The sequence below is a fragment of the Drosophila ficusphila genome, unplaced genomic scaffold (genome assembly GCF_018152265.1).
Source record: "Drosophila ficusphila isolate 14025-0441.05 unplaced genomic scaffold, ASM1815226v1 contig_414, whole genome shotgun sequence".
Classification (NCBI taxonomy): domain Eukaryota; kingdom Metazoa; phylum Arthropoda; class Insecta; order Diptera; family Drosophilidae; genus Drosophila; species Drosophila ficusphila.
The window spans coordinates 8,925,880-8,941,156 of NW_025064328.1; the positions used below are offsets into that span (position 1 = coordinate 8,925,880).

Sequence of the window (15,277 nt, forward strand, 5' to 3'; positions counted from 1 at the left end):
GCAATAAAATCGGCTTTAGTCAGAATATTTCGCGCGAATGAACTTGGTTTTACTCTATCAAAAGGGTTTATTAGGTTTTTAAAGGCTTGCAAAACTAAAAATAAAGGAAGTGTATTTGTATTTGAAACTTACCATTAAATAAACAATTACCTTTATTAAAATATAATCTATTAAGTTTGAACGCTAAAATCGTAAGACAAATTTAATACAACCAATAAAAACAATTTTATAAGGGTACTATTTAAATTTATTTGAAACAAATTTAAGGCCAGCGGGGGTATCTCAAGTGTTTTCCCATCTCATTGTTGTGTCTCCTGATCTTCTGGGAAAGCCACTGTGCGCGCGACTGGTAAATATCTGCCGCACTATCGCATATTGCCATAGGTCAGCCGATGGCCATTGTAAATCTGCCCCCAATCGTGGGGCGACCATCTGCTAGTCGTAAATTGGACCCAAGCGGAGCAAATCCGCGATAAGATTGTCCGTGGGGTATAAAAGGGGAAATTGCTTTGAAGCACACTTACAGTTTACGGTCATGTTCAAGTTCGCTTTGGCATTAACACTTTGCGTGGCGGGCCTTTCCAGCCTTTCGCTGGCCCAGCACAATCCGCAATGGTGGGGCAATCGCAACACCATCGTCCACTTGTTCGAATGGAAGTGGACGGACATCGCCGAGGAGTGCGAGAGGTTCCTGGGACCCCGTGGATTCGCCGGAGTGCAAGTCAGTCCCGTGAACGAGAATATAATTTCTGCGGGACGTCCTTGGTGGGAAAGGTATCAGCCCATCTCCTACAAACTCACAACTCGATCGGGAAATGAGCAGGAGTTCGCTGACATGGTGCGTCGCTGCAATGAAGTGGGTATTCGCATTTACGTGGATGTGCTGCTGAACCACATGTCCGGAGATTTCGATGGCGTTGCCATTGGCACCGCCGGCACAGAGGCGGAACCCAGCAAGAAGTCCTTCCCAGGAGTTCCCTACACCGCCCAGGACTTCCATCCCACCTGCGAGATCACCGACTGGAATGATCGCTTCCAAGTGCAACAGTGTGAATTGGTTGGCCTCAAGGATCTCGACCAGAGCAGTGACTGGGTGAGGAGCAAGCTGATCGAGTTCCTGGACCATCTCATCGAACTGGGTGTTGCTGGATTCCGGGTGGATGCCGCCAAGCACATGGCTTCGGAGGATCTGGAGGTGAGTTGTTGTGGCGCCCAGTGTCGGGCATTAACGCATTGGTAACTTACTAACCTAATTCTTTTTTCCCATCAGTATATTTACGGAAGTTTGAGCAACCTGAACATCGAGCACGGCTTCCCCACAACTCCCGTCCCTTCATCTTCCAGGAGGTCATCGATCATGGCCACGAAACCGTTTCCCGTGACGAATACAAAGATCTGGGTGCCGTGACCGAGTTCCGATTCTCCCAGGAGATCGGCAACGCCTTCCGTGGCAACAACGCCCTGAAGTGGCTGCAGAGTTGGGGCACCGGTTGGGGATTCCTGCCCTCAGGACAGGCATTGACCTTCGTGGACAACCACGACAACCAGAGGGATGGTGGATCCGTGCTGAACTACAAGTCCCCCAAACAGTACAAGATGGCAACCGCCTTCCACTTGGCTTACCCCTATGGCATCAGTCGAGTGATGAGCTCCTTCGCCTTCGATGACCATGACTCTCCGCCACCACAGGATGCGCAGGAGAGGATTATCTCGCCTGAGTTCGATGAGGAGGGAGCCTGTGTGAATGGATGGATTTGCGAGCACCGCTGGCGGCAAATCTACGCCATGGTGGGATTCAAGAACGCCGTTCGTGACACCGAGATTTCCAATTGGTGGGACAATGGCGACAACCAGATCTCCTTTTGCCGCGGCAACAAGGGATTCCTGGCCATCAACAACAACCTGTACGACCTCTCGCAGGAGTTGAACACCTGCCTGCCCGCCGGAGTTTACTGCGATGTGATTTCGGGCAGCCTGATCAACGGATCCTGCACCGGAAAATCGGTGACAGTTAATGAGCAGGGATACGGATATATCCACATCGGATCCGAGGACTTCGACGGCGTGCTGGCTCTGCATGTGGATGCCAAAGTCTAGGTTAAGGTAACACAGAAATCTGGGCTTTATTTTTGTCTCAAATTACAATAAAAACGAACGCACATAATGTATGGAGGTATTTAGCTCTAGCTTCTCGAGTATGTATGTGAGCGGTAACAATAACAATACAAATGCAAAGTAGGACATATAACGCGATTCGATTCGATTCGATTTGATTTGAACTGGAACTGGACTTAGACTAACAAATGCCACGACAACGACATCCTCTGAATAAAAACCCGGACAAAGGGGGAGTACATAATAAGGTATATGTCGGGGTAAACTGGGCTAAATCCACATCCGATCCAGCTGGCACACTGTAAACCCGCTCTGCAAATAGAAGAAGTTGGCATTGTGAAATTGTAGTTGGGTGCTCTGTCCGTAATTCGGATTCAAATCGCTACAGTCTCCATTGGCGACCACCTCTCACAAGCATTCAGAGGCGCAACGGAAAATCGATCGAAAATACGTAACTGGTCAAGCGATTTGGTCAGCGACTGTTTGTTGGTTGATTGGTTTTTTGGTTGGTTAGTTTCAAAACAAGCAACTACAAATCAAAATAGCAACGTTTCTACTGGCATTCCGATAAGTTACGAGTGTAGTTCTGGATCGATGGGCAAGGTAAGCCCGGTCCAGATCCGAGCTGTCGGCTGGTGGCAATTGATGTGTGGTTATCGTTACGATTAGCTACCGTTTAGTTGGAATTAAATGCTCATGATGCGTAATTACCTGTAAAATGCTGATATCTTTCTTCTTACGAGTTATTTGCTAAAAAGCCAACTATTTTTAGAATATGTACGTAATACAATGTGTATACTTTGTAAATTATGATTCTTCCATAGATTCTCCGCTTAAAGTAAGGGGTTACTCAAGGGGTTTTCTTTTAACCAACAAACACAGAGTCCAAAAATGTTGCTCAAAGTTTAACATTAAATATTAATTTGGTAATACAATTTTTTCCACGTCTCACTTTTTTGCGCGGCACAAAAGTTGATGCTTTCCTATAATTTTAAGATTTAAGTACGGCCCCAAATCCAGCTTTAATTTACAAACACACGCACACACTTGTGCGCATAATTTTGCTCTGATCTTAGTCTTAGGAGTTATCTAGAAAAACGGTTTTCTGACCTTTGCAATAGCAGCGCAGTTCGGTTACATTTAGAATATAATATTACTTAGGTTCTTTAGAATCGTATAATGTATATTGATTATTTGATGCCATCAAAAATTTGTAATACTCGCGTCCGATCACGCATATACTATAGCTATGTAACAGGAACCACGTAAAAATGCACAAATACTTAGAATATTATCTCCTTCTGATTTTCAAGTTACTTCACATTAATTACAACATCGAAGTGTGAACTCTTATGCACATGTATACATATAAACTTTTGATCTATTGTTGTTTTTTAATAGTAGTCAGGTAAATCGTGGGAGGAATTATTGTTGCGCATAAGTTTGTTAATTATTTAGAATGTACACTTAATATAATATACGGTTAGCTGCCCAGGCAATCGCTCGGTTTGAAGCCAAGGATATAATGAGGTTGCCTGACAAATCAGCAGAGATCATAAGTGCCAGACCCTCGATAAGTCAGGGGGCCTGGCTCGACTGACTTCGGTGGGCCGAAGTTCGCGCTTTTGTAGAGCTTTTGAAACGGCCTAAAAACCAGAACCATTTTATAAAGTTTGATCACCGAACGCCAGTGAGTTGTTCGGTGTGTTCTTAACCCTATGAGATAACGTTTACGGGAGGTCCTATATAGATTCAACACTGAGATTGTCAAAAATATATGCGTATCGTGGAGATATCAAGAGATGGTTTCCTATGTTCTGTGAGGTTCGCCTTAATTGGTACCAGCAATGGGAAGTAAACACTTGTGTTCTAGCTATAACAAATATGATTTTGATTTTCCAAGTTAACGCTTTTGAAGTAATTACAAAAATGTTTTATTACAGGTACTTGAAATGGAAATAGTTAAATTCATTGGCAATAATTTATGCATTTCAGTTTTTTTTTTACTGATTAATGTGTACTATAAGTTGAGTGTCGAATTGTTTCTTAAGAGGTGAAAAGGCTTTTTTATTTCAGTTAAGAATCTCGAATATTTGCAAGCTTATTATTTTATACATTTTGCTCTTGGATAATTATTTAATATATAGTATTTCTTTTTTCCTGAAAAATGTGATATCCCAAGTAGAGACACAAAAGGCAGTTATTGCTAAATTAAGGTTTGCAAAGTCTGCCATTAATTCGATTCACTTTTTGTGATCGATGTGTAAGAACTATTTTGATTCAAGAGCAGTTCACTTGTAAGCTATCCTGCTTAATAGTTTAATGGGTTATGGTTTCCTATCTAGTTTCCTATCTTCCCATCACTGGTTGCCCCGTTTGAATCGCCCTAGAAGCTCTTGCCCGCATCATGGATGCGCTTCCGGCGACTGTCGCGCCTCCTGTACCGATCGATGATCCTCGAGCGGTGCCTCTCGGGGCACAAGGCCTCCGGCGAGCTGTCCACCTTCTTCATCACGATGCGGAACGTGAAGGTGTGCTTCGGCGAGGCACTGGCCGCCCGTCGCGGCGACGGTGGCTCGAACTCGCTGCCGCTGGAGAATCCGCAGGAGGAGAGCGCTCCACCGGGGTGGCTCAGCGGAGCGGCGCAAGGACCTCCAGCAGCATGGGCACCCGGCACCCTGGGCGTACCGTTCGTGTAGCCCGACGGCGTGGACATGGAACCGGTGGACAGCTGCTGGGTGAGCACGGAGCTGGGACGCGGCTCGAAGATGGAGGCGCATCGCTGGTCGGTGCACAGGAAGGTTCTAACCTCGCGCTCCTCCTCGCCCTTTTGGCGCACCGTCAGCGGGAAGTGCTTCCGACTGGGATCGCCATACGGACTGCGCTGCGGTTCCGGCGGATAGCCATAGCCATGGGGGTAGGAACCACTCGAGTCGTAGCTGTCGCGGGAGCTGTAGTTGGAGGAGGTCTGCTGGGAGAGCGGACTGCGTGCCCGGGAGAAGGCACTGAACTGGGAGACGTGCAGCTGGCGGAAGTTCTCCGTGCGCTGCTTCTTGCTCATCGCCGGAAACGGCAGACTGGGCGATCGCCCGCCCGTTTCGGTGGGCGTGTAATCGAAGTGGGTCTCCAGCGAGGACTTGCGTCCGCCGCAGGAGGAACCCGACCGCTGGAATGTCTCCGCGTCCACCAGCTCGATGGAGCTCTTGCGCAGATCGACAGTGCGGCGATTCTGACCCTGACCCTTCTCATCTGTGTCCACGATCTCGAAGCTGGAGGTCTGATCCTCGTAGCTGGTGGACTGGTACCGCGAAATGGACACATCGAAGCTGGTGTCCCTGGAGGAGTAGGGACAGTCGAAGCTCGACTCGCCGCGACTCGACTTGCTCCACTTGCTCTCCACCAGCTCGAAGCTGTCGCCGCCGGAGTCCAACCGCTGCAGGTTGATCAGGTCCGTCTCCGTGTCCACCCCGGGACTGCGCAGCTGCTCGAGGAACGGCGACCGCGGCGGATCAAAGGAGGAGCGTCGCGACGGCGGCTCAAACTCGATGGTAGGACACTGCAGCGGCTTCTTCGCGGGCTCAACCGCCGCCAAAGCCGCCAAACCGGATGAGGATCCACCTTCACCTTCGGCTTGAGCTTGAGCTTCAGCTTGGGCGGTGGCCAGGTCCGCGTCTTCAACCTCGCGCCGCAGTGCCTGCAGATTCACATAAACTGGTTCTGGGGCGTAGGCCTTCAAAATCTCTACCAGCTCGGCGCGCATCTCGTCGGGAATCATCAGATCGTTGGAGTCCGACTCGCGCTCCTCGCTGATCCGCGGTTCGATGGGTTCCCTGCTCTCCGATCGCCGCGTGAAGTGGTGAACTGCCGCAGAGCCACCGCCCTCTCCATTGAGGGCAACCACCTTCAGGGAGTTGGTGACCTCCTCCACGAACTGCGCCATGGCTGCATCGGTTTGCTCCACCTCCTGTTCGGTTTCCTTTCCGGCATCCGCATCCTCATCCTCGTCCTTGTCGGCGTCGGCGTCGGGTTCTTGCAACTCGCGGAGCCGCTCATGCTTGATATAGGACTCACCTACCTTCTCGAAGTGCACGTTGGCCAGCTCGAAGGGCAGCTCATCGGATCCACCTACCTGTTGCTCCGTGTTGCCGTGGCTGAGATCGGCACTTGGCCTCTTGGAACCCGCCGCTGATCCGTGCTTCTGCTTCTCCTTCTCCTTTTCCTCCTCATCGCGCTTCGTTGATCTCCTCAAGCGCAGGGACATCTTGGCGTAGTGGGTGAACTTCTGGGATATCTTCGGCTCGAATCCCACCTCGGACATCTGCTTCTGGACGGCACTCTTCGCTGCCGTGGAAGAGGCCGCCGGGCTGGCCGAGAAGGTGCTCTGCCGAATGAGCGGACCGCCGGAGGAGCCCGACTCCGCTCGGGTGAAGGCGTTCGCGAAGCGGTTCGTCCGGCTGCTCAGGTGCTTGGAGGGCTTCCTCACGAACGCCAGGATCTCGCGCATCACGCTCTTCTTCTCCTGCGGCTGCGCGGCCTCCTTTTCCTTCTCCTTCTCCCGCTCCCGGGCAGCCGCCTCCGCCGCCTCCCTTTCCCGCTCCGCACTCTTGTAGGTCTCGGCGGGATTGGAGACGGTGATCGGGGGAATCGGACCCATCGGCGAACGCTTCTCGCTGGCGAAGTAAATCGGGGTGAAGAGACTGATCGAAGGACGCTTCATGCCAACGAATCCCGCTTCTTCCGGCTCGGTGGCCATGTCCTGGACGTGGACCGTGGTGGTGGGACTCCTGCGATGGGTGCCCGGCACTCCGAACTGGCAGCCAAAGTCCGTGGGAGCCACTGCACCCAGCGGGGATCTCCGCTCCTGCGTGTGCACACTGAAGGTGGGACTACTCCTTCGGGGTTCCCCAGTGGGACTTCTCACGGTGGGACTAGTCATCGGATCGTTGGGTGACCTCAGTCCGCTGCTCGGGAAGAGCGGACTCCTTCTTCCCTGCGGACTGCGATCGCTGAGACCCACGGGAGATCGCCTTCCCTGGTTGCCCAGCGAAATGGATAGCTGTCCGCTGTTCTTGCGGCGATTCGAGGCACGCAGAGTTCCCTGGCGGGACAAAGAGGTGGTGCTACCGGGACTCTTGGACTCCGGCACCGGCATCACCGGACTCTTCGGCGTCAGCGGACTGCGCTTCTTCTCGCCATTTCCGGAGGTCAAAGCGGTATTCAGCGAGAGGTTAGGAGCATTGTTGGGACTCCTTCGCTCCGAGGGACTCCTCCGTGTGCGGAAGGACTGCGACTTGGCCTTGCGGATCTTGGGGAGCGACTGGTGGTGGTGGCGGTGGCGGTGGTGCGGCTGCTGGGACGACGAGGAGGAGGAGGGGCCGTTCAACTTATGTTAGTTGCTGTGGTGCGGACCGCTCGTCGGATCGCTGCTGCCGCTCGAACTGAGTGTGGTGTTCGATCCATAGGGATCCAGCGAGCTCTGCACCGACATCGAGCGACCCTGGTTCTGGCGGGCCCGCCTCACTCGGCTAGAGTTGGGAGACAGCTTTCCGGGGTCGATGCTTTCTGGGTCTGCCTGCAATTTGTAGAATCAGACATAAAGGGGACAACAGGGATGGATGGACGGAATGGCGGTGGTGGTGGCGGTGGTGGCAGTGGTCGTAGTGGTGGATGGATCGTTTGAGAGAGAAAGAGAGAGAGAGAGAGAGATAGGCGGACAGATAGATGGACAGATGAAGGCGTGAGTGACTGAGTTAAAACACCAAGGAAGCAGCGCAAAGCAATCGAGAAGCACAGTGCAACCCACCTGGTAAGCCAACGCATTCATGATGATCGCATACGGGACGAGGTTGAGTGGATGGATCTCCCGCATCAGCACGTTGGCCGGAATCTTGTGGAACTGGATGTACTCGCAGAAGGTGCCCAGGATCTCCTTGATGTCGATGTTCTGTGGGGTCAGAAATAAGGTTACTATAAATGTGATTCTTAATTAGGTAATTAGGTAACACGCGGATCATTTAATTAAAAACCGAATGGACTTATATGAATATTTCTTTTCAACGTTATGCTGCATTTGTTACGTGTGAAAACTTATAAAATTTGGCGAAAGATATCTTACCGGGTTGTTGTCGTAATACTTTTTGCTCCACATCAGTGCCGCCTGAAACTTGGTGAACTCATCGGCGCGCAGCTCCTCCCTGGCCAAAATCAAGCGGACCACGTGCTGTGGCAGCAGGGTAAAGCTGCCCAGGTTCAGGACCTCAGTTCCATGCTCGTCCACGAACTCCAGGACCTTTTGCACCAAGGTCTTGGTGCACTTGTACTGAATATAACGCTCGGCAGAGGCCAACAAGGCGCACACAGTATCCACATTGATGCAGCACTGCACAAATCCTGCACAGGCTCGGCGCAGTTCCTCGAGGCCATAATAATCAGCGGCATTCATGACACCTTAAATAAAAATACCTTATCACTATATATCTATAATTTTTGTATTAAACATATACCTAGAAGAGTTCGAGGCTGCAAAGTCACACAACCCGTGTGAATATATTCAATCAATTGGCGGAACACATCCGGCTCAAACTCCTCAATAATCAGGGTCTGATGCTGCTGACCTGAGGGCTAAATTCACAAAAGTCAGTATTGATAAAGAATGAAGAATGCTATAATATCAACTAAAATCAGCTAACTAAACATTAACAACAGAAGCAGGTGCATAAGGTATAATTTTTGATAGGCATTCCAATTGTGGGGTTCAGGCAACCCGAAATCAGTTCATTCAAGTTGTTTACTTTTCTAGGGAAATTTAAAGATGGTTAGTAACGTAGTAACATGTAGGAAGATGACTTCCAGAAAGTTTGAAGGCAACTAGTTTTAGTTCCCAGTTAGAGAACAAAGCAAACAGAAGGGTTAGTTTTCAATGGAAAGTATTTTTAAGAGGGGCTAGGCATTCGAATTAAGTTAAGTAGTCGGGACTCATTCAGATTAACAAGTAACTTAACCACACCAACCATTCTTGACTAACTCATTTTAACGTTAAAGGTAAAACACTGGGTATGTGCACACTAATCTTACACATCTACATTTAGCCAATTACTAAGGAAGAATTTTGGAATAGTTTCAGCTTCGAAGAACCGAAGTGCTACATATCCTTGCAGATGTTTGAATAAAATAATTCATCAAAGATAATTTGCTCTAAAATGCAAATAAAAATAAAGCATAAGATAATACAATATACAATAAATAATATTATATATTATATAACTTGCATAAAGCTAAAACAATAATTTAATAAATAATAAGAAAATAAATAACTAGCAGAAACTAAATATAGAGTAGGTACTCCACATGTTCAACAATGTTCCTTGTAATATTTTTCACAAACGCGTTGGTGTTAATACCCTGCTGTCTGCAAGGACATCAAAGGACTTCCATCAATTACGACACCCACACAAACACAGTTACAGCTACACAGCTACAGTTACACACATACATACACGCACAGAGGCATTATTTGATGCTTGGTTACCTCGGGTATCGGAGCTAATTGTTGGGTGAAACCGGTTCTCTATGATTACGGATATGGGTTGCGGGATAACGAGTACGAGTACGAGTACGAGTACGATGAGGAATGGAAGTTGTCACAACAGAGAAGGCACGAGAACATTGATATCAGTTAAATGGCTTTTGCTGGCTCTCGACGTATTTACACACACAGAAAAGGAGGAAAAACAATGCGGAAGGGTGGAAACCGAACTGAACTGAACTGAACTGAAAAGGTGGATACGAAAATAGCCCCAATGATGCAGACCCACATGGCAAAATGCAAAATCACACCGGCACTCACACACATCGCATACGTACATACGTAATCCCCCCGCTGGGTAATCGATTATGGATGAATATAGAACGGAACACTATATATGCGAATACGAACCTGTTGTGCCGCATTCTGCAGATTGAGCAGGGGCTCCGAGGAGCGCTTTAGGAACAGGCGCAGCTTGTTCTCCTTCGTCGACGTTTCCCTCTTCCTCTGTGGCGAGGGGGCAGCGTAGAGCATCTTGGCAAACACCCGCGAGCGGGATGCCAGCACAGCCTGTACAGCAAAAAACATCCATTCAAATATCACCAAATAAGATTTTAGTAGGTATACGATACTGCTTTAAGAGAAAGTCACAATTTGAATATAAATTAAATTAATTTTCATTGTTTGTATGAAATATTTACTTTATTTCAATGCAAAAAAAGCTAAAAATGTAAAAAAAATTTATGTCGCTATTCGCCAAGAACATTTTTTAAAGAACTTGGTTTTTATTTTATCAAATTTAGCTATAGATATCTCTGCCAAATATGAAAAAATAAGAAATATGTAAACACGATTCCCAAGGAGCAACCAAAGCACTTAGTTAATGTTCATGAAAAAATTCAAATTTAAAAACAACTTGACTTCAATACGTAAAATTGCTTTAAGCAGCTAGCTATACAATTTCGGAACCATTACTTTGATATGCTTTTAAGCTCTACTGTGCCCCCCTTTTTTATTACCAGTGTAAAGGCTAAAGTGCAAAGCAAGCGCCGGGATTATTCAAAGGGAGACGCGTCCTACGTAATTCAACGGGGTCAATTATTTAGAGGACCAGAGTGGCGATTACGCAGTGACCTGATTTCAAAGCCCGCAGGTCCGCAGAGGACCAGTCGCAGACCGGAAGGTACACAATAAAAAAAGGGCGGTTACAAAGCACAAAAGGACAAACCTTGACGGCGCAGACGGGTTCGCGGGTGTCGCCCACCAGGAAGGTTACGTCACAGAGCTCGGGCATGGAGGCCAGGAACTTCATGTCCTCCGCCAATCCCGTCTTGTTCTCGAACGTCGAGAGGTCCGGCTCTGCGTCAGCCATGCCGGGTAGAATCAATGCCTCGGGCATCTGGGTTTACTGCAATCATTCCAAGTCATTAATAACAATAATCTGATCGAAATTGTCTACCAATGGTTTATAAACCGACCTTTTCAACTTTTTATAAATTAATCAAAAAATAGGAGAAAGATTTTGATGTCATGCTTAAATATTTCTTATTCTATAAATTATTTTTAACTTCACTTTTCTACAGGTTCAATGTTTCTTAGGAACATTAATTCTAAAATTGTTAATCCTTCCTTATTTGTCTCATGTGAGACCAATTATGTATTTCTCTTTAGAAGCCAAAGATTCTGGTTTAAATTTAAAGGTACTCGTATAATAAAATGTTAAACAAAAAATAAAATTTTAAATTCTCTGATTTTTAAATTCAACCACTTAATTCCTCAAAAGAGTTTAAGTCCTTTAACCATGCTGAGCCACCGTGTCCTTACAAAATTTTGTCCTGCAACAAGAGACCAATCCAAGGCAACTTTTTAATTGAAATTTCTAAAAATAATTTCTTTATTATCTTGGGCGCTGGCATAAAATCCGGCATTGATCCGTTGAGACCTGCTGGTAATTAAATTGTAATTCACTTCAACTTTCAGCCTCACCCAACAGACAGCCCCTTTGGCGAGGCGTCTGCGCCTGCTCGACCCCCAGCTCCATGTCAATATTTTTCCCCTCCGCCTCCCACTCCTCACCCTCTCCCTCCCCGTGAAGCCAAAGCAAAGCCTGTGAAAGCCCCTCAAAGACCACAAAAACCCCTTGAAAACCGCACAGCCTCCGCTCCCGTCCTTGAACCTCGCTAAAAGACAACTAAATTACAATTACCATAAAAGCGGGGAAATGGCAAAAGGTAAAACGCCAACCTCAAATGGCGGCAGACAAGGTCCTGTCACAATCAGCTACGCACAAAATAACAACAACAACAAAGATCAGCAAGTGGGCGTGGCTGCAGCCTTGCCAGTGGGCGGTAAAAGTGGGCGGGCGGGGGGCGATGGGTGGGTGGGAATGGTTCTGGACAATGCGGAAAATTGCTGCATACTTTGGGACAAGTTTACGTTACACGGCGAAGAGCATGCATTGGAAATTGGAAAAGTTTTCCCGGGGAAAAGTTTAATTTACCTGTGTATGCTCATTATCAAATATCGATCAAATAAAATGGCTAGAAGAGTTCTACTCGCATCACTCACCCATTTTGCACTTACCTGTTGCAGTGTGAATTCGGTTTCTGGACCCTCTCCCTCAGATTTTTCTTTTACATATTTTTTATTTTACACATCAAGCTTTCGTTTTTTTTTATTTTACTTTTTTGTACGGATGGTTGAGATCCGTTTGCTAGCTTAATATTAAATCATTGCGACTGCAGTTCCAAAAAGTGAGCAAAGTAGGAAAAACGGTATACGAAAAATCGCTTGCCAAGACAATTAAAAAATATTTACAAGGAGTGTAGACAAAATTGAAGGAAAATTCAGGTGTTTTCAGACAAATTTACAGCATGCCAGAAATTGAAGGTTAAAAAGGGGTTGGGCGCGGGTCTGTTGGATACCAAAATTGTGCTGTGTATAAGTGTGTGCCAAAAAAAAAAAAAAAGGAACAAAAGGAAGACGAAAATGTTGTATGTGCCACGCATAAATCAGAGAGAGAAAAAGAGAAAGTCGAGGTAGGGGGACTGACTGGATAAAATTTGATTGGATTTCGGTTAACGTGTGGAAAATTGTTAAAATTCTTGCATCTTGGGGTTTTTCACTAACTTTTTCGAAGCAAGTTGTGCGCCAAATGCGAAAAATACCGAGCTGTCCGATTTCCGGGTCGCTGGGGCGTCTCACTTTCACTTTTCTCCAAGGATGGCCGTGTGTGTGTGTGTGTGCTGCTGCTGTGTATGTGTGTGCTTGTGTGTGGTATGCGCTTATGTATTCGTGAGGCAACCAAGGCAACAGAAGCGACACTGAACACAATCACTCGTCCTTCCACTCAACAAACGCGCGTTAAAAGGCGAAAATTGGCTGTCTGGAAATTCCAAAATTTCTATTCGCAAAAAACAGAGCGTTGTGCTGCAGCTAATGGCCGATAATTTGATTTTTTCTCTACTCAGGCATTGGGCCAACACGCACACTCACATCCACACAAGAAGCAGAAGCGTTAGCTGGACGAGCAAATGAACCGTTTCGCACGAGGCACAGGAGCGTTCTGGCCGAGATATTGGTGTCTACATCTGAGGAGGAGTCCTCGGCCACTTCGCGGTTCCTGCGCATGTCCCCCGCCAATCGATCCGCTGCTGTCCCTGTCCTCAGTCGCCACCCAAGCCACCTCATCCTGGCCAGCACAACCAGCACAACGTGGCCCACAGCCACTTGTTTGCATCATCGCGTGTTTATCTCGCGGATGCGCAGGCGCCGGCAAACATAAACAAAGCCCGAGTCTAAGGAACTGACAGTTACCCACTGACAGTTGACAGTTGGGCAATCGGTCCACTTGACATGCGCTCCGCAGGCGCCCTTCGCCACCGGACCGCCGACCAGGGTTTCGGTTTTCGGCTAGCGGTGGCAACCCTCGAGACACTCGAAAAAACCACCGACCACCAGGCAATCACGAGGAATGTGGGATTCTCAAGTGGACTCCTGTTGTTTAGTTGGCATATTTAACTGTTTTGTAAATATTTGAAAACGCCTAATTACTTTTAAATGTAGTTACGTAAATAAATACTTTTAAAGCTAATGTCTGGTCAAGAAAATTATTTCTAATCTTGCTTTTGAGGGACAAGATTTTATTTTATATTCTTTTATATATTATCTTGCAAAGTTTTAGGTATGGAGTCCTATTATTTATGTGCTCTAATTTAACATTTTACAAAAATGTAAGACTACTTTAAAACTGTAAAGAGAGAACAACGATGTAATATCTTTAGAACGTATTTTAAATATTATTTTTTAATAATAATTTAAATAATAGATATTTAAAACGGAAGATTTTTAATTATTGTATTATGATAAAAAACAATAAAGTAAGCTAGCTTCGGCAAGCCGAAGATTATATACCCTTGAAGTCTTCAATTAGGTCGATCAAAATAAATAAGGGCTAAACAACATCGAAACTATGATCAAAAACAACGGCGTAAGAATTTTTAATTTCATTCTCTTGTATGGGAGCTATATGTTAGAGTTATTCGATTTTGATAAAATTTAATCCGAAATTGAATAGTAGTTAGAAAACCATCTGAAAGAAATAAAGTCGATCTGATCAAAAACAACGGCGTAAGAATTTATAATTTTTTTCTCTTGTATGGGAGCTATCCGATATAGTCGCCAGATCCGTCCCGTTCCGACTTATATACTGCGTGCAATAACTAACTAACTTTAAAACTGAGAGACTAGTTTACATAGAAACAGACAGACGGACAGACTGACCGACGGACCGACGGACAGACTGCTTAAAGGGCAATTGAAGGAAACAATTTTAAACTTACCAACAGTTTTAGGTTTTTATTTTATTCTTAATGCATTTTCAAATTACATAATTGATTGTATTAAATTGATTGTTTTCGTTTAAGTGACTTTTGTATAGCGCATACTTAAAATCTAGTTAGAAATAAGTTAAACTGTTTTTTTAAATGATTAAACTAGTTTTAATAAATATCGATGTATAAATATTATTAAAATATCATCTTTCCAATAATTAGGATACAAGAGGTGTAGCAACAATTATCATCCTTTTTGTCCCACTGTGATCCGCGGAGCTTCCCAACTTCCGTTCTGCTCCAGCGAGGGCAGCTTCAGCCGCGGAATCATTAATTACTTTCGCAGCTCCCCCAAGCGAAGGAGAAACAGTCGCATTGCCGGCTAAAAATATCTCCCCTCGCAACGCAGCGGACATAAATCTTCCGGCTGATCGGACTGCCCAACTCGATAGGCGGTGGCAGGTAGCCCATGCGCCGGAGGTCAGGGGTCAGGACACAGGCACAGACTGCAGAGTGTCCAGGTCCAGGTCCTGACGCCACCTCCCCGCGGCGATTGGTGAAACGCACAAGTCAATTTCAATTGCATTACCACTTGACACGTCGCGACGAAAACAAATAAACAAACACGAACCCAAGGATGCGGCAGCCGTGAGAAAAAGAAAACGAACCGGCGGATATATCTTCTTGTGCAAAAGAGATGAGACGCCAGATGAGATGAGATGGACTGAGTTCGGGTCGTCTTCCTCGGACGACGTCTCCGCCTCGGTCTTTAGCTTCTGGCCGATCTCAGCTGCCTGCTGTTCTT

General features: G+C 46.5%; 2 protein-coding genes across 5 annotated transcripts; one reads left to right on the forward strand and one right to left on the reverse strand.

Moving 5' to 3' along the window:
* The first annotated feature begins 535 nt into the window (after positions 1–535).
* LOC108090461 (alpha-amylase-related protein) lies at positions 536–2,164 on the forward strand. The gene is given in 3 exon segments (XM_017189154.2): positions 536–1,195; positions 1,271–1,310; positions 1,313–2,164. Coding segments are annotated over 3 exon segments (1,485 nt in total). The 3' UTR covers positions 2,098–2,164.
* LOC108090462 (serine-enriched protein) lies at positions 2,099–13,188 on the reverse strand. Of its 4 annotated transcripts, XM_043208038.1 has the most exons (10): positions 13,130–13,161; positions 12,224–12,429; positions 10,869–11,048; positions 10,052–10,210; positions 9,644–9,682; positions 8,619–8,736; positions 8,231–8,562; positions 7,919–8,059; positions 7,637–7,687; positions 2,099–7,462 (listed from the first exon to the last, which is right to left on the reverse strand). In XM_043208038.1, the coding sequence occupies exons 3-10, from the start codon at positions 11,037–11,039 to the stop codon at positions 4,502–4,504; spliced, it is 3,972 nt and encodes a 1,323-aa protein (XP_043063973.1). In that variant the 5' UTR covers positions 11,040–11,048; positions 12,224–12,429; positions 13,130–13,161; the 3' UTR covers positions 2,099–4,501. The 4 variants fall into 4 exon arrangements, with proteins under 4 accessions (XP_043063973.1, XP_017044646.1, XP_043063971.1 ...); XM_017189157.2 differs by having other exon boundaries at positions 7,415–7,687; positions 12,224–12,378; positions 13,136–13,188; XM_043208036.1 differs by lacking the exons at positions 9,644–9,682; positions 13,130–13,161 and having other exon boundaries at positions 7,415–7,687.
* Between the last annotated feature and the right edge of the window lie 2,089 nt (positions 13,189–15,277).